General features: G+C 43.2%; 1 protein-coding gene across 5 annotated transcripts in view; it reads right to left on the bottom strand.

The window, feature by feature from the left end:
* Nucleotides 1-21,658, bottom strand: part of GSDME (gasdermin E) — a 147,578-nt gene that overhangs the window by 25,923 nt on the left and 99,997 nt on the right. For 3 of the 5 annotated variants that reach the window (XM_042248667.2, XM_042248668.2, XM_042248669.2), the window contains exons 6-10: nucleotides 18,563-18,727; nucleotides 15,690-15,817; nucleotides 14,634-14,829; nucleotides 8,131-8,204; nucleotides 2,439-4,718 (exon numbers count right to left, since the gene is read on the bottom strand). In XM_042248667.2, the coding sequence (XP_042104601.1) occupies nucleotides 4,491-4,718; nucleotides 8,131-8,204; nucleotides 14,634-14,829; nucleotides 15,690-15,817; nucleotides 18,563-18,727 (791 nt within the window). In that variant the 3' untranslated portion in view covers nucleotides 2,439-4,490. Of the gene's footprint in view, nucleotides 1-2,438; nucleotides 4,719-8,130; nucleotides 8,205-14,633; nucleotides 14,830-15,689; nucleotides 15,818-18,562; nucleotides 18,728-21,658 lie in introns of those variants that run through there. The other 2 variants (XM_060415046.1, XM_060415045.1) reach the window with 2 other exon arrangements.

Here is a 21,658-nt window from a genome sequence, read left to right as displayed (position 1 = left end):
ATAGGTTATTATAAGATAGTGGGTTAATTCCCTATCCTGTACAGGGAATCCTTGTTTCTTATCTACTTTATAAACAGTAGTTTGTATTTGTTAATTTCATATCCCTAATTTGTCCCTCTCCCTTTTAGTAACCACAAGTTTGTTTTCTGCATCTGTGGGCCTGTTTTGTGTATTATTCATTGGTATTTATTTTTTAGATTCCACATATAAGTGATATTGTATAGTATTCGTCTGACTTACTTCACTAGGCATACTTCTTTTTAGGTTCATCCACATTGTTGCAAGTGCCAGTATTTCATCCTTTTCTTATAGCTAAGGAATATTCCATTGTGTCTGTGTATATACCACATCTTCTTAATCCTGTCATCTGTTGATGGGACTTGAGTTGCTACCACGTCTTAGCTATTGTAAATAATGCTGCTGTGAATATTGGGGTGCGTGTACCTTTTCAAATTAGTGGTTTTGTTTTTTTTTCCAAATAGTGGGATTGCTGGATCACGTTAGTTCTATTTTCAGTTTTTGAGCAAACCTCCATACTGTTTTCCATAGTGTTTATACCAATTTATATTCCTGCCAACAACATAGGAAGAAAGGTTCCCTTTAGTCCACATCCTCTCTGACATTTGTTATTTGTAGAGTTTTTTATAATAGCCATGCAGACCCTTTTGAGGTGATGCTTCATTTTGGATTTGGTTTGCATTTCTAATAATTAGCAGTGTTGAGCATCTTTTCGTGTTCCTGTTTGCCATCCATATGTATATCTTATTTGGGAAAATATCTATTCAAGTCTTCTGTCCATTTTTTGTTGGATTTTTTCAATAATTGAGTCATATGAGCTGTGTGTATAGTTTGAATACTAACCACTTGTCAGGAGCATCATTTGCAAATATTTTCTCCCATTCCATTGGCTGCCTTTTTGTTTCGTTGATGGTTTCCTTTGTTGTACAAAAGGTTTTAAGTTTAATTGGGTCCCATTTATATATGTTTATTTCTTTGGCCTTGGGGGACTGATCCAAGAAAATATTATGTTTTATTTCAGAGTATTTCACTTATGTTCCCCAAAAATTAGGTTTTCCATAAAGTCATCATTCCTTAATAAACACAGCTGGGTGTCCATGTAAGTGGACTGGTGCCGTTCAAACCCATGTTGTTCAAGGGTCCAACTGTGACTCACTCTTCCATCTTATACTACCTTGGTTTTCTGTCACTGCAATAACTAATTACCACAGACTTAGCAGCTTACAATACAAACTTATCATCTCATGTTGAATTTGGGACCTACAGAACTAAGTCTCATGAACAAGCCTCATGAGGCTAAAGTGAAGTTGTCTCCCAGGCCCTGCCCTGGCTCTTGCCTACAGGTCCAGAGGATAATATGCATCCAGCCTCGTGCAGGTTGATGGTGGTCTCCATTTCCATGCAGTTGTAGGATCAAAGTCCCCACTTCCTTGCTGGCTGGCTGACCAACTACTCTCTTGTCCTTGAACCAGCCTCCTCTATCTTCAGAGCCAGCAGCAGCTCGGAGTTCTTCACATGCTTCATTTTTTCTGCATTTTCTTTAGCCAAATCCATCTCTCACTAACCCTCTGGTTTCTTTAAGGGTCCACCCAGATAATCCAGGGTCATCTGTCCATCTCAAGGTCCAGTACCTTAAAAACACCCTTTTTTCCAGGTTCTAGGGATTTATTAGGTCATGAACACCTTTTATGGGCCATTTTTGGGCCACACCACAGTAACTAATTGTGTCAGCATTTCTTCTATCCCCATTTATGAAACAGAAGTAGTTGTGGAAATAGTTAAGGTGGCTGTTCTGTTCTGGGCTACTAGGACTTGATTCCAAATCTAATTACTAAAAGAAGGATGGTTCTGAATCTCAAGCAGTAAATAAAGGTATATTTGAAGTTAATATTTAATGGTGAGGATACCAGTTAGTTAGAAGAATCTATCTCACCCTCACTGGAGCCCCGCACTACCTCATCCACCACATCCCAGTGGGAATCTGCTGTAGCAGCATATCCCCACATCTTTTTCAATTGCTAATGTTTACAACACAGTCCAACAGGATTACTGGCCACTCTTAGGGCCAGGCCATTGTGGAAAGAGACTGACTCAGTTGCTGTCTAATGTAACTCAGACTTTCAGTACTTGCTTGGATGGCTTCTTTTCTTTCTGTCTTAAGTCTGTGTCTAGTTTTTAATGTTTGGAGGGTTTTGTTGTTATTTTTTTAACTCAGGATAATACATACAAAATTCTAACAGATGAACCACCCCATCCCACGCCCCCCGACCAATGCCTCTTGTCCCAACCTCTAAATCCTTTCCTCAAACCAGACCCTGTTGGGTTTCTTGTGACCTCTTAAATGAGATTTCCCAGGCATTGAGATACATGGATGTCTGTTTTTCATGCAAGTAGATTCATATCACACATTCTACCTGCAGTGTATTCTTTATTCTCATTTTATTTCAGAGAAGCAGGAAAAACAGGTAGGTATAGTGCCACCATCTCAGCACAACTATTTTGACTTTTGCACATTCCTTTCCAATTTGTGTATAAGGTGCTAATTTTTTTTTATGTTGTTGCCACCACAGTTACAATTCTTTCTTTCTTACATATCTTAAATATTTGCATAATAGCTACATGATTTAGTCTGATTTTTTTTTCAAATCTGTTTTTTTTTTTATGATCCTTTTTTTTTTTTTCCTTTATTTTAATTTACAATACTGTATTGGTTTTGCCATACATTGACATGAATCCAACACGGGTGTACATGCGTTTCCAAACATGAACCCCCCACCCACCTCCCTCCCCATAACGTCTCTCTGGGTCATCACCGTGCACCAGCCCCAAGCATGCTGTATCCTGCGTCGGACATAGACTGGCGATTCGATTCTTACATGATAGTATACATGTTACAATGCCATTCTCCCAAATCATCCCACCCTTAGTCTGATTTTTAATAGAGGTGATGAAAGGGTTATTTTCTTCATTTCTTGCTTATTAACGTTCATTAAAATCTGAAGCACAAGAAGGGAATAAGTAGGTATTGTTGACAAAAAGCAGGTGCTGAGTAACCTAGCTTGTTCCAGCTGCTAGCCCTCCTCACCACTGCCTCCTGCCCCTAAAGTAAATCGGATTCTAGCAGTAGGTCTCAGTGACTTTTTGCCGAGGGAAAGCAGAAGTGGCTTCAGGTCCCCAGTGGATATTAGCATTGGCATTAGAAGCACTCAGAAGACAGTTCAGGCTGTTTATAGCAGAAGGATATGAAAACAGAACAAGAAAAATATACACAGTTCAAAGTTCCTTTGATACAATATGTAGCATTTTACAAATTAAACATCCAACACGCATGCAAAATCAGCACACTGCTCTAGACATAGAATTGGTACATTGATCAAGCACAACAAAGTCAAATAAATAAAATGCATATATATACTAGACCCTAAGGAGAAGTGTGTCCTGCAGTTAGGTTATTTTTTTAGCATAATTTTGTTTAGCAGAAGACTATGTTCTCTAGTGGCATTTACAGTTCATTTTTCAGTCACTGCATAGCATATAGCACATTCAAAATGTAGCCTTCTATGAAGAGAAATTGCCTCCCCACAGCATTCATAATTTAAAATGAATTTTTGGATCAAAGTGTCAGCCTCATCTATTTTTGTTTAACAGCAAGTGGGGAAAATAAAGTGATAGATGGACCTATTTTTTTTCCTGCAGAGAAAAGGTCTGAATACTCTGGCTTCGAATTCTCCATCCTCCTCCAGCTGGGGTGCTGGGGTCTATAATTCAGACACTGGGTTACCAACACAGGAGGGCCTCCCATGAAAAAACCCTGTACAGAGTACCTGGTAGCTGAATCCAGGGTGATTTGTAATGCAAAAAGCCACCACTTCTTAAACTATTAGATAAATTCATCTGCTTGATCATTCACCATGGTGACCTAAGCCCCAAAGGCAGTATTTGGTGATGCTGAAAAATGGCCAGCCTTAGCTGATAACACATAGAGGCAGATCTCAGATACTGCAGATTTGGTTCTAGACCACCACAGTAAAAGCAAACCACATAAATTTGTTGGTTTCTCAGTGCATATAAAACTTATTTTTATACTATCTTATAGTCTATTAAGGTGTACAATAGCATTATGCCTAAACTATGTATATATACCTTAAAAATAACTTTATTGCTAAAAAATGTTAACATCATCAGAGCCTTCAGCAAGTCGAGCTGTAATCTTTTTGCAATAGCAACATATCAAAGATCACAGATCACGATGATACATATAATAATGAAAAAGTCTGAAATATTGGGAGAGTTACCACAGTGTGACAGACACAAGTGAGCAAATGCTGTTGAGAAAATGGTGCAAATAGACTTGCTCAACACAGGGTTGTCACAGACCTTCAATCTGTTAAAAAAAAAAAAAAAATGCACTGTCTATGAAGTACAATAAAATGAGGTGTGCCTGTACCTGTGATCCACACGTGACACTGTTACTATGCTCTGCCCAAAGCACAGAGTCCATTCAGGCTGATGTAAAGTATCAATGGTAAGACGTTAGGGTCCTCCCTGCTGGCAGCTTTCACGGATGATTGCGTTCTCTCCAGGTTAATGTCAGTTGCGGCAAACAGACGCTGCACGATCCCAAACTTTTCTCTATCTTTCAGAGGAGCCAAAGCTGGGTCTTCAAGATCAGACACACCATCATGAGACAGAGCACGGAGCTAAAATGACACATTAAACAAATTCACCAAAAAAACATTATAGAAAGTCCACATCATCAGATAATAACATTAGCACTTCTAGCTAATTATGGGGAAAAAAACTAGTTGTTTAAATTCTCCAAGTAGAACAGGGAAAACCCTTGAGCTGTAACAGATATATCTGGCTCAGGCAAGGACCTCAGGCCTGACTTTACCCACTTTGCCTGGAGTCATCTGTTGTTCAGTCGCTCAGTCGTGTCCGACTCTTTGCAGCCCCGTGGACTGCAGCACGCAAAAGCCTCCCTGTCCATCACCAACTCCCGGAGCTTGCTCAAACTCATGTCCATCAAGTCGGTGATGCCACCCAACCATCTTGTTCTCTGTCATCCCCTTCTCCTGCCTTCAATCTTTCCCAGCATCAGGGTCTTTTCCAATGAGTCAGTTCCTTGCTTCAGGTGGCCAAAGTATTGGAGCTTCAGCATCAGTCCTTCCAATGAGTATTCAGGGTTGATTTCCTTTAAGATTGACTGGTTTGATCTCCTTACTGTCCAAGTAGTCCTCTGACTGAACCCCTCCTCTCTGTATTCTACCTTCTATTGGATCCATTAACTCCAGTAGATTAGAAAGGTCAGAATGTAACTTTCTCATACACAGTGCATAAAGTTTGTTTTTTTACTTTAATTCAAGTATTAGAATTTCCTATGTATATTTGCATAAACTCCTTATAGTCTACTTACTGATGCTTCCTGTCTCAACCTTCTTCTTCCTTCCTCCAGAGTTCCCATAGAACTTTCCTTCTCATCTCTGAGTTGTCAGCTGAAATGCCACATAACGGGTCTTTCCTACCCCTCTCTCCATTGATTGACTCACTACTCCCACCTCCTAGTCACTATTACATTATCTTATTGTCTTCATATACTTACTGTATCTGACAGTATCTTCTTGCTATTCCCTGTTTGCTCTGTGTATTAAAACCTAAGTTGTCCAGAAGAACAGGGACCTTATCCAGCATGCTCACCTTATACCCCACCTGGAACACAGACCCTCACTTCTTCAGAGAGGTCACATCAGACGCTGCTCTAATTGCAACTGCTCAGAACATTGGAACCTTTGCTTTTAGCGTCTTGAGCAGTGCCTCTCATACATTTGTTTTTAGCCTGTAGTAATTACAAATTTGCCAGTAGATATGAATTTTAGATCAAATTAGTAATGAGAGTAAAATTTTAAATGAAGTAAGCCTTATAAAGTATGCATAAATTTTAACTGAATCTGAAGGGAATCCAAAAGAATTCCAGACATGTCCTGATCACTGAGAGCCTTACTAAAAGAAATATGCAGCTCGCCCCAGTGGCTGAAGGATGGCACTCATTTGCACATAAACCTACTTGTGTGTCTGTTATCAAAACCAGCCTTACAAATCCATACACCTTGTAGATTCACCCAGTGTAACCAGAGGCTTCCCTTAGCATGTGGCCCAGAGAGTGGATCTGGGCCACTCTCATTGGTCTACTCTCATTTAAGCATGACCACATCTGGTGACATAAGAATGAGCTCCACTGGCGAAGGCCGAAGCCTGCCAACAGCACAGTTCGCTGTGTCCTGGGTCTGGTGGAAAAGTGCCCAGCAAAACTCTGCCTGCCTCTCTGAACATCTGCCAACCCCAGGCACCCAGAGGCACTAGAGACTACAGTCACACCTGAAGGAGTGGACGTGTGAAATTAACATGCTCTCTAGATGATTATAAACTCACCTTCTTACCATTTCTTTCACCAGTTTGCAAAGGTATGAGTGTATTTGACACTGTTCTTTCAAAAGCCTTTCAGAAAGCCTCTCAAACTTACTCTGGCCACCAGACAAGACAGGAATGCAGGTAGACTTTTGTACCTTGCTCTAAGTAAATCCCTATAAAAAATATAAGATACCCAAGTTCTCTCAGGAGGCAGGAGCCTTGCCGTCTTAAGAAATGTTATTACAATATCTAGGGGAGATTATATGAAGACACTCAGGAAGGTCTTTAAAGAAAAATTGTTTGTTTATATTCAGCAGCCCCACAAAAGTAAACAAATGACTCTCTGCTATGCTAGAACTCCAAGTGCATCCTAAGAGCTACTCCTAGAACACCAGCAGCTGAATTCTGGTGGATGTGATGTGGGATCAAATCCTAGAGCAGACCTGCAGGGAAGATGACCACCAAGTGTGAGTTGGTTGGGAGAGGGAGTTAGCTAATGTGGTCTTGGTAGTATTTTCTTTTTGTATATACTTCCTGAATGCAGTTGATGGCTTTGTAAATACATGGTAAGGGCTGACCTAGGAAATACTAAATATTCAGTTTCTATGAAAGGGAGCTAAGCTATGAAATCAGAACTACTGTCATTGCAGATAATTAGATACTGATAACATATCATTTCCATAACCGAACTGCACCATCAGCATTTACCCTCAGCTGGCTGCAGGACAATCTCATGCTGGTTCATTTTCAAGTAGTTTAGTTTTTGTGGTCAAAGTACAAGAACACAGCATTCCTCTGGGTGGTGAGGATCTGCTTTCAGTTGTGAATGACATCTAAACTGCTCCTTAGAATGATGCCTTGCAGTTTCCACAGGTCTTTGCTACACAAAGATGCACCAAAGGCAGGAACCACCATGCTGACAAGTTCCCAGGGCAGATGAGTAACAAACTGCAGGGTCCTATGTAGGCAGTCTACCCCAACACCTGCTTTACAGACCTGGCTGCAGAGCTCCAGGCTTTAGTTCTTTGGGTCTAAACAGCATGCTGGCATCAGCCCATAGGAACCAGGCCTCAAAATAAGTAACCAGGTATGCTTTGCTTGTCTGCCCCAGGCTGAGCAACACCTGCAGAAGCCACATTAGAGAAGCTGCCCCGGCCTGTCGATGGTTCCTTCTGTTAATGACCCAATTTGTAATTTTAAAAGGAAAACTTAACCCTGACTTTCAGGGCTAAGCTCATCATTACTTAACTCTTACTCCTGCCATGACATTTCCCTAGGGCATGAAGCTAAGGGTCCTCTTGAATACCTCCCTGTTGAATTCAATGCTGAATCAGACTGGTCCAGCCATAGAACTGGCATGGCAAATAATATGGTGGCAGGCCCCTTCCCTGCAACAAGCCTTGGCCAAAATTCTCTCCAAGAAATGCCGAAATCATGAGACCTGGAGTACAAGACAAGGTTCGAGTCCTAGCCCTGCTAGCAAGTTCTCCAGATAACTCCTTTCCCTCTGAGCTTTGGTCTTCCTGTGTGTGTGATGTAGGCAGGGTATAAAAGAATGTGAGGTTAGTGATAGCTGTTTTAACCTATTTTGAAGGGCTACTGTGGATGAGAAAGCCTGACAAGTTTTATCAGCTGCTGGATATTCATCTCCCCCTCATTTCCCTGTTCCTACCCACCCCAGGTCCCCTAGGGGAGGGTTCTTACCAGGTGGTACAGCGGAGGGATAATCTGGAGCTTACAGCAAGTGCCCAGCAAAGCTGCTGCATTATCTGGCATTTCTGCAGGAGAAAAAGAGAATCAGTCACTGCCCAAAGAAAGCATACACAGAAGCAGAACCAACCCCTGGGTTGTACCTAACTTAGATTTCCTCTGCCAGTCGGATATGCTCAGTTATTGTAGAATAAATGAACAAAGGGGGCTACAAAAGCTGCACAGTCTTTTACAGAATAGATGTAGGGACCAGGTAACCAGCTCTGTGTTCACTGGAGGATATTTCTTGCATGTAATTCTCCAATCAGAAAGAACTGTACAGACTCGGGAAAAATGAGTCAGCACGGAAAGGTAGAAAGACCCTGGGATTTAGTGACAAAAGAGCTATGTTTCATCCCACTAAATATTTGGGGAGTGATCTTTGGTATACCTCTCCTAGCATGTTTCCTCATTTGAGTACTATAGATGTGGGGTTTTTTTGTTTTTGTTTTTTCTTAGCCTATGTCAGACAACTAAATAAACTATAAAGGATTATACCTAGGTCACTAGTCATGTTGTGGGGGGGAAATGTAGCCTGTTTCAACCTATTCTGAAGGGCTGGCAGAGCAGAGCTCCTGAGCCCAGGATTGTGCAGGGCCCCCGGCCCGGCACTGGCGTCTCTCAGGGTTGACACAGAGCTGAGCAAGCCTGGGGGCTGCACCAGAAGGGTCCTTCCCAGCCCCAGGAACAGGGAATCCAGATCAGTGTTATTCCAAACTGGTTTTAAATACCTCCCAGGATAGAACAGATGAGATTGCTAGAAGGACCGAATCCCTTGGGATACAACATTTGAGCTGAAAAGGCAAAAGAGAAGAGTCATCTGCTCCATCATCTGGCCCAGGGAACACTCCTGAACTCCTCCATCTCCTGCGTTAATTAGCAGCCTTATTTATAAAGGGCAGTGTGCTGCTTAGGCTGGAACCCAACAGAGGACAATGAAACATGGCTTATTCCCAGGAGAGGAAGGCTGCTGGGTGGATGGGACAGCCCTGAAGATACAATCCTACCAGTGAACCCCCTGCTAAGTCACTTCAATCGTGTCCGACTCTGTGCGACCCCATAGACGGCAGCCCACCAGGCTTCCCCGTCCCTGGGATCCTCCAGGCAAGAACACTGGAGTGGGTTGCCGTTTCCTTCTCCAATGCATGAAAGTGAAAAGTGAAGTCACTCAGTTGTGTCCGAATCTTCATGATCCCACGGACTGCAGCCCACCAGGCTCCTCCGTCCATGGGATTCTCCAGGCAAGAGTACTGGAGTGGGGTGCCATTGCCTTCTCCAAGTGAACCCCCTAAACTGCATTTAAAGTGTGCCTTCATCTCCAGAGAGTTTCCACCATTTTCAACAAATCCTCAAGGAGGCCCTGATTCCAAGTCAGGAAGATGAAGATGGTCAATACATGGAGCCTTGCCTTGTGGAAAGACCCCCACAGCTGTGAAGGGCAGGAACACAGTCACCTGGAACGTGAGGTCCTGGCTGAGCTACTGTCACGGTCATCTACCTGTTCATGTTTCCATCGCCTCACTTTTCAGGTGATTCCTGTAATCATCATCATCCCTTATTCCTGGAAATACTTTATTTCCGTGTTACTCAGTGGTCATTTCCTACCCTGAACCTGGCTGAGAACATAGGGATGAAGAAATAGCATCTGCTTTGCAGAGTTTGACTGAAGCAACTCAGCACTTAGGCCCTCGTGTCCAACTCTTTGCAACCCTATGGACTGTAGCCTGCCAGGCTCCTCTGCCCATGGGATTCTCCAAGCAACAATACTGGAGTGGGTTGCCATACCCTTCTCCAGGGGATCTTTCTGACCCAAGGATTGAACCCACATCTCTTGGGTCTCCCACACTGGCAGGTAGGTTCTTTATCACCAGCACCACGTGAGAAGCCTACCATCTGATTTTACGACTACTTCCCTTGATTAATTCCCTTGAGGGTAGGGATGTTGATTTTTCTCCTACCTCAGCATCTGGCAGTGCCTGAAACACAGTAGAGGCTTCTTCAGTTGTTTCTGGAATTGAAATGACTTTTGATCTTTCATATTCTAAGTATTTAACAGATGAGACCTGGGAAGTTCATGCTAAGGTCACAGAATGGTGGAGAACGTGTTCCAGGAGACCAGCCAGATGCTGAGTGCTTTAAACAAGGACAAGGAGGCAGGTCCAAGACAGCACCATGGGAAGATCCAGAACTCACCACCTCCCACAAACAGACTGAATCTACAGCAGCACATTGAAGAGTTTCCTCTGAGAAAAACCCAAACTGCCTGAGCAACTCCCTACACATCAGGTGAGCTAGGAAGAAAACCCCACGACAGCAGGGAGGAGAGGCAGAGCACAATCTCCCTGTAAACTGCACTTCTGGTGCCACGACCCACACACAGGAGGGAACTCAAAACCCGAGCTTCTCTCTGTGGTGGAGGGTCTGAACCCCACCCTTTATGTTCTATCTGCCTCATTCCAGGGTGCTGACATCTGCTGGAAAGGAACTTGTGATTTTTGTGACTGCCACCCAGATGGCATTTCCAGGTCACCAGGCTCTGGCTCGTGGGATTTACACTTGTGGTCTATATATATATTTATATACTTTGAAAGCTGCTGCCTGAAGGTCTGGCCTCTAACCAGCCTGAATCTGGGTGCTGACTGAGCCCCTCTCTGAGACACTGACAGGTGTTGACAAACCCTCAACTCTTGGGAGCCACTAAAAATAAGCTGCTTGAACAATCACAGAGGTTTGAGAAACAACAGAGAGCTAGGGCAAGGTTGAACAATAAGGTTCTTTCTTACAAGAGACCACTCCCTCAAGACTGTGAGAGGTGACTGTTTTATGCGTGGAAACAAACACAGAAAATCAAGGAAAATGAAGAAACAGAGAAAAATGTCCCAAACAGAACAAGATAAAAATCTCAAAAAAGGTCCTGAATGAAAAGAATATAAGTGATTTACCTACTAAAGGGTTCAAAAAGCAGCTTTATGATCATAAAGTGGATTAACAAGGTTGGAAGAAGAACAGATGAACACTGTGAGAACTTCAACAAAGAAATGGAAAATATAGGAAAATACCAAATATTAAGTCACAGAAATGAAGAATTCAATACCTGAACCAAAACAGACACTAGAGGAAGTAGAAGACAAGATCACTGAACTCAAAAGACAAAGCAGTGGAATTCACCCAATCAGAGCAGCATCTTTTCGCGAACACGGCTTAAGAAACTATGCTGCACCATCTAGCAAACCAACATTTGCACTATAGGGATACCAGAAGAAGGAAAAGGGCTGAAAACCCTCCTAACGCGGGGAAGACAAACACTCAGATCCAGGAGACCCGGGCCACATTAAAATGTCAAAACTTAAAGACAAGGAGAGAATCTTGAAAGCAGCGAGAGAGAAACAGTTACAAGGGAACCCCTCCACATGGCTATCAGCAGATTAGGTTTTTCAGTAGAAACTTTGCAACCTAGAAGGCAGTGGTATGATATAGTGAAAGTACTGAAAGAAAAAAAAAACACTTGCAACCAAGAATATTCTACCTGATAAAGCTGTCATTCAGAATTGAAGGGGAGAGAACTTTCCAGACAAGCAAAAACTGAAGGAATTCATCACTAGACCAACCTTGCAAGACAAGTTGAAGGAACCTGTTTAAGCTGTAATGAAAGAGTACTAATTAGTAATAAGAAAACATATAAAAATAAATCTCACTGGTAAAGGTAAATATATAGTAAAATTCATAATAATCTAATGTTGCAAGGGTAAATTAATCACCTACAAAACTAGTATGAGGTTAAATGACAAAAGCAGTAAAAATATAATAATTTCTTAAGGGATATGCAAGATGAAAAGACACGATTTGTGACATCAAAACCATAAAACGGCAGGAGAGGAAAGTAAAATGTAGAGCTTTAGGATGTGTTTAAACTTAAGTTGTTACCGACGTAGTATGTATAACAGTCTAAGTTGGCATGTAATCCTCATGGTAACCACCAAAAAAAATGAGAAGGAATCTAAGCATATCACTACAGAAAATCAAGTCACAGAGGAGGAGAGCAAGAGAAGAAAGGAACAGAAGAACTGCCAAAGAGTCGCTAAATAATTAACGAAATGGCAGTGAGTACATATCTGTCAGTAATCACTTTAAATGTAATGGTCTTTTGATTGGAGAATTTAGTTCAGAGTTGCTAAATGGATAAATTTTTAAAAAAAAAACCATTATACCGCCTGTGGGAGACTCATTTCAGACATGAGGACATACACAGACTGAAAACAAAAGGGAAGGAAAGATAGTCCATGCAAACCAAAAGAAAATTAGGGTTACTAGGCCATCTGTATATCATAAACAGACTTTAATGAGAGACAAAGAAGAGCACTACGCAGTGATAAAGGGGTCAAGCCAACAGGAGGATATAACACTTCAACTGTTTCCACATCTGGCATAGCATCACCTTTTGGCTCAGCGGTAAAGAATCTGCAGGTTCAATTCCTGGGTCAGGAAGATCCCCTGGGGAAATGGCACTCCACTCCAGTATTCTTGCCTGGAAAATCCCATGGACAGAGGAGCCTGGTGGGCTGCAGCCCACGGGCTCGCAAAATAGTCAAATGCAGCAGAGCACACACGCGTGCATGCGCGTGGGAGCACCTGAGTACAGAAGAAATCAGGCCTAGAAGGAGACGCGGGCAGCAGGGGGCTTTAATACTCCACTTTCACCAACGGCTAGACCATCCAGACAGAAACCCAATAAGCAAAGAATGGCTCGAAAACACCTTTAGACAAACGGAAATGCAGCACATCAGAATTTATGTGATGCAGCAAAGGCAGTTCTAAGAGGAGAGCTCACAGCAATAAATGGTACCTCAGGAAACAAGAAAAGTCTCAAACAACCTAACTTTATACCTCAGAAGGGACAAATGAAACCCAGAGTTAGTAGAGAGAAGGACATCACTAAGATCAGGGTGGAAATTAAAAACAGACTAATAGATCTTTTTTAAAAAATCAATGAAATGAATAGCTAGTTCTTTGAAAAGATAAATTAACAAACATTTGGCTAGATTTGCCAAGAAAATGAGATGCCTCAAATAAAATCAGAAATGAACGTGTAGATGTTACAACCGATTCCCCAGAAATACAAGAGATCATAAGAGGGTACTATGGACAACCTAGAAGAAATGAATAAACTCCTAAAAACATACCACTCGCCAGCACTGAATCAGAAAGAAATAGAAAATCTGAAAAGACTGATTTCCACTAGGTAGACTGAAATCAGTGTAATCAAAAACCTCCCAACATACAGAAGTCAGGGTAAATTGTGAAGGAAAGGCTTCTCAAAAGCCAGAGAACTCTGGCCTGTAGATCAGCTCCTGATAGAATGCCTGTTTTTAGACTCTCTTATATAATGATTAACATTGGGGGAAAGGTCTCTAGTGGAGTTCCACAGGGCTCTCATCTTATATCCAATCCCAGTCAAAACATTTACCCATGACATGGAATAAGATATAGAGCATACATTCATTGGCATATGGAGCTGGAAGAGGCATTTGCTCTCGTTATTCAAAAACTGAAGATTCCTGGGCTTTTGTTCCAGGGTGATGCTAAGGAGGAACTCTTGAAATGTATCAGGAATTCAACGTTCACCTTGAAAAGTTGCAGGGACTAAGACTGGGCTAGTTTGTCAGCTCTTGCCTCTCTAAGAAGTAAAGTCCAGCTTCCGGGACTTCCCTGGTGGTCCAGTGGCTCAGACTCCAAACTCCCAATGCAGGGGACCCAGGTTAAATCCCTGGTCAGGGAACTAAGGATCTTATGCCTCAACTAAAGATCTTACATGCTGCAACAAAGACCCGGTACAGACAGATTCCTCATACAGGAAGACCTCGTTCTGGTACCACAGACCCCCTGGCATGCTGTATTCCTCTGGGTGGGAGTTGGTACAGAAGTGTAGGGTGGGCTCCACAGCTCACTAGTAACTGGATGGCCAGGATGGGTGTGGAGCTTGTGAAGGTGCTGGGCTCAGCATCCTGGTGCTTTGGGATGCTCTTTGCAGCCTCCCTGCCCTCATGGCCACGATGCTGCACTCAGGATAGGGCCATAAGTTTGCAAAGAGGAACGAGAGGATGAGAAGGGCCAAAACACCGGGGAAGATAGCAGTTGCCAAATGATGCCTGGCAATGCTGAGTGGCAGTGGCTTTCAAGTGTGAATCACAGGCTGTCTGGGGAAGTGGTTTCCTGTCTGGGTGAGGGGGTGTGCCTGCAGACAGCCCTCCCTGGGAGAGGAAAGAAAGTCCTCTCCAAGAGAGTGGAGGAGGCTAGCAGCAAGTCCATGACTTCATGGCAGTCCTGTAAACTCTCCTGCTTATCTTCCCTGCACTGCTTGAAAAGGTGGGAACCTTATGTACCAAATTTCCCACACAGTAAGCAAAGCAATTTCAAGGCAAGCGCATTTCCTCCCTTTTTTTTTTTTTTTTGATCCATACCTGCTAGCGCACTGACCAAGAAGTAGGCTGTAGAGAAGAGTTTCTGGTTGTGGACAACATCCTCTGAGCCTGGACGCTCGCCCTGCACACTGCACCCCGCCAGCCGCAGGAAGGTCGTGAGGTTGTGCTGCTGTGACAGCTTCAGCTCCCCCAGAGCCACCAGTGAGGGTGACAGGCTGCTGACTATGTCATCACACTGTGGGATGAGGTGGAGGGGTGGGGGTGGTTGGGGAGAGAGAGAGATGTAGTAAAGCCAGAGGTGAAGCTGGGCACAACCCAGCCTCTGCCTTCAGGACATACAACCCTCACAGTGAGCTGGAGCATTCATACATGCTAATTCACTTCCGTCATGTCTAACTCTTTGCGACCCTATGGACTATAGCCCACCAGGCTCCTTTGTTCATGGGATTCTCCAGGTAGTAATACTGGAGTTGGTTGCCAGGCCCTCCCCTCCAGGGGATCTTCCCAACCCAGGGCTCAAACCCGTGTCTCTTGTCTCCTGCATTGACAGGTGGCTTCCTTACCAGTGTCCCCAAATATAGGTCCACCCAGAGCTTCACAGTAAGACCCTATTTGAAGTTCTTGCAGATGTAGTTAAGGTAAATCGCAAGATCACCCTAGACTGGAGTGGACCCAAAATCCAGTGGTGGGTGTCCATTAAGAGACAGAAAAGGAGACTCAAGCGATGTGGCCACAAGCAAAGGGATGCCAGGAGCCCCCCAGAGCTGGAGCAGGCACACAAGGATTCTCTGCTAGAGTCTGTGGGAAGCAAAGCCCTGATGACACCTTGACTTTAGACTTGTGGCCTCCAGAACTGTAAGGAAATACATTGCCATTTGTGGTAACTTGTCACAGCAACACTAGGAAATTAATACACCCTTCTACTCTGCACCTCAGCTACCCTTCTACAGTTAGAAAACTAAGGGGGCTGGGACTAGGAACAAAAGAAGCTTTAAGATTAAAAGGAGGTGAAGAAATTTCAAACACAATTTTACCCCAGCTCAAGGTCTCTTATTGCAAGAGACCTAGCCCAGATTGAAGTGTCTCCAGTCTTACCACTTGTTCCAGGACCACCAGTAATTCTTCATCCAACAGGACCGCCTGGAGGACGTCATTCAGGGCTGTCTGTTGCTGCTTGGGCAACTCCATGAAGGGATGGAAATTCCTCTCTAAGAGCAGAGTGGCTGTGAACACACCAGAGCACACCAGGTCTCATGACTTACCCCAGAACTAGGGCCAGCAACTCAGGCTTTTCAGAGAGAACTGTCCTCTGTTCTTTCATAGACACTTCCAGCTGCACAGTCAATAGTAGAACTCAGAAATAAAGAGTGTTAAATACCACCCTGTGTGTTTTTCACTAACCAGACTATTGAAGAAAGGAGGAGGGAAGGAAAGGGAGGACAGGGAGACAGAAAAGAGGGAAGCCAAGTTTTGTCTCAGACTTTTTCCTGATGACTCATTAAACAGTAATTAAGTCTAATCAATTTCCTGAAAAAGTCATTTGCAATCATTATTAAATTATCAAGTCTAAATTACCAAATATCAGTGAAGACTTTTATAAAGCTTCAGAGCCACACAAATGCCAAAATGCATTATTTTTCATATCTTTCCAATACACTGCAGATTTTGTGTCCTTTAACATGAAATGCATGCTTTTCAGTTCAGTCGCTCAGTCGTGTCCAACTCTTTGCGACCCCATGAACCGCAGCACACCAGGCCTCCCTGTCCATCACCAACTCCTGGAGTTCACCCAAACCCATGTCCAATGAGTCGGTGATGCCATCTAACCATCTCATATTCTGTCGTCCCCTTCTCCTCCTGCCCTCAATCTTTCCCAGCATCAGGGTCTTTTCAAAGGAGTCAGCTCTCTGCATCAGGTGGCCAAAGTATTGGAGTTTCACCTTCAGTCCTTCCAGTGAACACCCAGGACTGATTTCCTTTAGGATGGACTGGTTGGATCTCCTTGCAGTCCAAGGGACTCTTAAGAGTCTTTTCCAACACCACAGTTCAAAAGCATCAATTCCTCTGTGCTCAGCTTTCTTTATGGGCCAACTCTCACATCCATACATGACCACAGGAAAAACCATAGCCTTGACTAGACGGACCTTTGTTGGCAAAGTAACGTCTCTGCTTTTTAATATGCTGTCTAGGTTGGTCATAACTTTCCTTCCAAGGAGTAAGCATCTTTTAATTTCATGGCTGCAGTCACCATCTGCAGTGATTTTGGAGCCCAGAAAAATAAAAGTCTGCCACTGTTTCCCCATCCATCTGCATGAAGTGATGGGACCAGATGCCATGATCTTAGTTTTCTGAATGTTGAGCTTTAAGCCAACTTTTTCACTCTCCTTTTTTACTTTCATCAAGAGACTCTTTAGTTCTTCAGTTTCTGCCATAAGGGTGGTATCATCTGCATATCTGAGGTTATTGATATTTCTGGCAATCTTGATTCCAGCTTTTGCTTCTTCCAGCCCAGCCTTTCTCATGATGTACTCTGCTTTTCAAGGGGCTGGCATAATTTTCATTAGGCAAACACAAGGTAGCCACTTTCCCCATTCTTCTTCACCTATCCTGGAGAATGGGTTAGAACCCCAGCTGGATCACTCAACACCCTCTTCAGGATGACTGAGCCTCTCCCCTTAGAAACTTCCTTTTTTAAGACAGTCAGAAGCTTCTAGTAACTTAAGCCCAGTGGGAATTTGAAAAAAAGATTTGATAACCCAAAGCTTCCATATACAGGGATGGATAGCAATACATAAATGTACCACCTCTGCTGATGTCAAATTCCAACAACAGTTATACTGAAAAACTGCCCTATAACCTAATTTGGTCTGCCCCGGCCTGGATAGAAATGCTGTCCTGGCTGCTCTAGAGTTTAAGGGCACAGAAGCGGGCCCCCACCCTATTCCCACCTAAACCACCCAGCCTCCTTACTTCCCCCCAGGCTGGCAGGGTAGGCTAATGGGAAAGGAAATTATAAGAAAGCTCATCCTGTCTTGTCACTTCCCTGCAGTGCATGCAGTTAAGGCTGCAGTGGTTCTAATCGTAAGTGGCAGCTGAAAATCACACCCAAATATCAGGAGGAGGCCTGCAGCCCTGGCATTAGATTAGAAAGCCTTAACAGTGGGCCTTCACTGCCAATTCTGTCAATACTGACATTTTTGGTACAGAAACAAAAGCATATATCTTCTGGTTTGGGACTCGCTGAAGCCCCATTGATGAGTCTCTCTTCTACCCTCCAAGCCAGAGATTCTGAGCTGCTCCTAGCTGTCTTCAGTAAAGTGGAAGTGAAAGTCACTGTTACTTAATTATTCATTTCTCTTTTTCCTTGCCCATCTCCTTTTCTACCATATACTGTACTCCTACTAATTCCCACCCTACTCCCCCACAAAAACTTTTTAAAACACAGAGTGCTGTGGAGAGCAAAGGAACTGCTGCAGGCACGTCACACGTCCTGCCCTCCTCGTCGCTGGATGCCTCGGCAACATACGGCTTCATGCCACGCGGATATGGGCCTCCAAGAGAGCATTTTATTTTGCAGTGCTGACAAAGCATTGCTTATCTTGGCGATGAAGCCTGGAATAAATGAAACAGATGCAAAACTTGGGTTCTCTCTCCTCGCTGCTGACTAGCTCTTCTTGGTAGTCAGCAAGACTGCCATGGTTCAAATGAAAGAAAATACTAGGCCCCTGACTCTTGCCCTCCTCAGCCTCCCACCGCTTCCTTAAAACGGACCATCCCAGACCAGAGGTTCCCTAGGTGACCAAGGTGGGTCCTGCTGAGAACCAGAACTGACTCGAGCACCATCTTCTCTGTTCTCGGATGTTTTCCATGAATCTCTGGGGAATCAGCCCTCTTGAAGGGCACACCACTTCTAGGGGCAGAGCGGTCAACTGCCCATCACCTCACCATGCCCCATCCTGTGACAGTACCTTGTTTTAAAACACTCAGTGGCTTATCCTGGGCAGACAGCCTTTGCCCAGCATCCGGCATGTCCCAGAATGCAAACTCTCGGAAGGGCAGGGGGTCCAGCAAGACAGAGTTGCTTCTCGTTTCCTGCTGAAAGCCACCATGCTTCCCTTGTAGGAGGCAGAATTCTGTAATGGAGGAGAAAAGGACAAGCCAGGCAGAAGGGTCAGCCTCAGTGACACATCCCAATCCCAGCTTTACCTAAGTCAAGAGGGCAGGGAGGCACATCCATCCTCTTCCCCATAAACCCACTTCGTGCATGTTAAGCTGTTTGACCAAAGTTCAGCCACTTCCTACAAATGCCAGAGAAATGGTCATTCCTAACATAAGGCTCTCTGAACAGGCAGGAAGCAATCTTCCAATTATCAGAAGTATTTCCTTAGCCTGAGTGGAACAAACCAACTCCAACAAACAACCCATGATATATAAGTGAGGAAATTTGAATTTGATTGATAAATCTGATCTGACTGAACAGATATTACAGAATTACTGACAATATATTTAGGTGCACAAGTGATTACATGGCTCCTGGAGAGTCAATTTTTCTTCATTAACGAGTAGTAAAGTTTTTACTGCAATTATATGAATGAAACTTATAGAGAGTGAGAAAATCCAGACACAAAAGAATATATTCTACATGAATCCATATGAAGGAAAATTAGTCTTTTTAAAAGCCTTATCTTTTAGGGATGTTTCCATATTTATAAACAAAAATATATAATGCCTATGATTTGCTTCAAAACAATTTGAGTAGGGATGCAGGGAGGTGGGGAACTTATAGATGAAACATGAATTGTCCAAGTTAATGAAGCTGGATGGTAGTAGGTACATAGGGTTCATTATATTATCTGTACTTCTGAACATGTGTGTAATTTCCCAAAATAAAAAGTTTTTTAAAATAATAGAAATGCTCCTTAAATACTTTCACATTTGAGAGCCCAACGGGTAACTAAGTTGTAGGTAAAATGCAATGGTGTGTTCTTGCTAAGCAAAAACAGTGTGTGAACTTAAGAATGAGGATTCTCTTTCTGACCCACCTGTTAAGGGAAATGAAAATTAAAAACAACAAATGAGATCCAATTAATCTTAAAAGCTTTTGCACAGCGAAGAAAATCATAAACAAAATGAAAAGACAACCCTCAGAATGGGAGAAAATATTTGCAAATGAAGTCACCAACAAAGAATCTCCAAAACACAGACACCTCAACGCAGCTCAGTAACAACAACAAAATGACCCAATCAAAAAATAGGCAGGAGATCTAAATAGACATTTATCCAAAGAAGACATACAGATGGCCAGTAGGCAAGTGAAAGATGTTCACCATCACTGATTATTACAGATGCAAATCAAAACTATAATGAGACATCACCTCACACTGGTCCGAGTAGTCGTCATCAAAAAATCTACAAACAATGCACAGGAGTGTGTGGAGAAAAGGGAACCCTTCTACACTGTTGGTGGGAATGTAAACTGGTACAACCATTATGGAGGTTCCTTAAAAAAGTAAAAATAAAACTACCATAAGATCGAGCAGTCCCACTCCCGGCCACATAGCAAGAGAAAACCATAATTTGAGTAGATAGAGGCACCCTCACACTATCTACAATAGTCAAGACATGGAAGCAACCTAAATGTCCATCAGCTGAGGAACAGAGAAAGATGTAGTACATACGCACAATGGAGTATTTCTCAGGCGTTAACAATAAAATAATGCCGTTTGCAGTGGCATGAATGGACCTAGAGACTGTCATACTGAGCGAAGGCAGAGAAAGAGAAATACTGACAAGTGAAGTCAGAGAAAGACATATATGATAATTTGCTTATATGTAAAATCTTTTAAAATGGTACAAATGAACTTATTTACAAAACATAAATAGAGTTACAGATACAGAAAATTTTATGGTTAACGGGAGAAAACGGTGGGAGGGGATAAACTGGAAGATTGGGATCGGCATATGGTGACTACTATATATAAAACAGGTAACTAATAAGAACCCACTCTATAGCACAGGTAACTCTACTCAGTACTCTGTCATGACATATATGGGAAAGGAATCTAAAAAAAGAATGGATTTATGTATAATTGAATCACTTCGTTGTACACCTGAAACTTAACATGGTAAATCAACTACACTCAAATAAAAATTTAAAATGAATACATATACACATAAACAGAGGAAAAATGTTTTTAAAGAAATCATATTCTCAGGGAGTGCAGGTCTCAGTAGATCATGGATGGGAGCAGGAATCTGCTTATTAGAAAGCACCTGAAGCTAACAACATGGTAGAGCAACTGCACTTCAATAAAACATTTTAAAAATGCACATTCTTTTCATGCTTCTATTTAATCATCTGTGTACAGGCTATGGAATGAGAATGTGGCTGAGCCTAATACTTGCATGACATGTAGAAGGTGTGAGTATTAACACATTTTGAACTGGTGTGGGCACTAATGACATCCATAAGACAGGATAGTCGTCAACTGACAAATGAAACGAGCTTTCACTTACTCACTCAACCTACCCACACTCCTGGGCATCCAGGATGCCCCCGGCTCACTCCACCCTCTACACCAGGCACCAAGGTCGGCAAGTGTGAACTGACCCCCAGGTCATGCTGTCCAAGAACAAGGACCACAACCATTAACACAGCCTCAAATGCTGCCCAGAGCCCTGTGGGCCCAGCTGTATTTGGGGAGTCCACAGCCCCAGCAGTGCTCTTCCTTTACATGCGCACAGCTCCTTTGAGGGCAGTACCAACTCCTTCACTCGGCAGCATCGGACATGCTGCACGGAGCCAGAGATTCAAAAGGACTACAACCGAGGCTTTGACAGTGAGTGAGATACAAGTGGGAAAGGTGGAGGGGGTCACTGAAGCCAGACTGGCAGGTGCTGAGAAAGAACCAGTGGATGGAGAAAGAACTTCTTGCATGAAGCGGTGACTAAGTAGCCCCTTGAAGCCTGGTAGGAAGTAGCTGGGCCAAGAAGAAGGGAGCACTCTCCAAACAAAGGCTCACAATAGGCAAGAGTGGAGAGTTCCGAGACGGTAGGTTAACTCT

This window comes from Ovis aries, chromosome 4, assembly GCF_016772045.2.
Source record: "Ovis aries strain OAR_USU_Benz2616 breed Rambouillet chromosome 4, ARS-UI_Ramb_v3.0, whole genome shotgun sequence".
NCBI classification, from domain to species: Eukaryota; Metazoa; Chordata; class Mammalia; order Artiodactyla; family Bovidae; genus Ovis; species Ovis aries.
The sequence above is the reverse complement of the archived record's forward strand: the minus strand, read 5'-3'. Positions and strand labels throughout refer to the sequence as shown.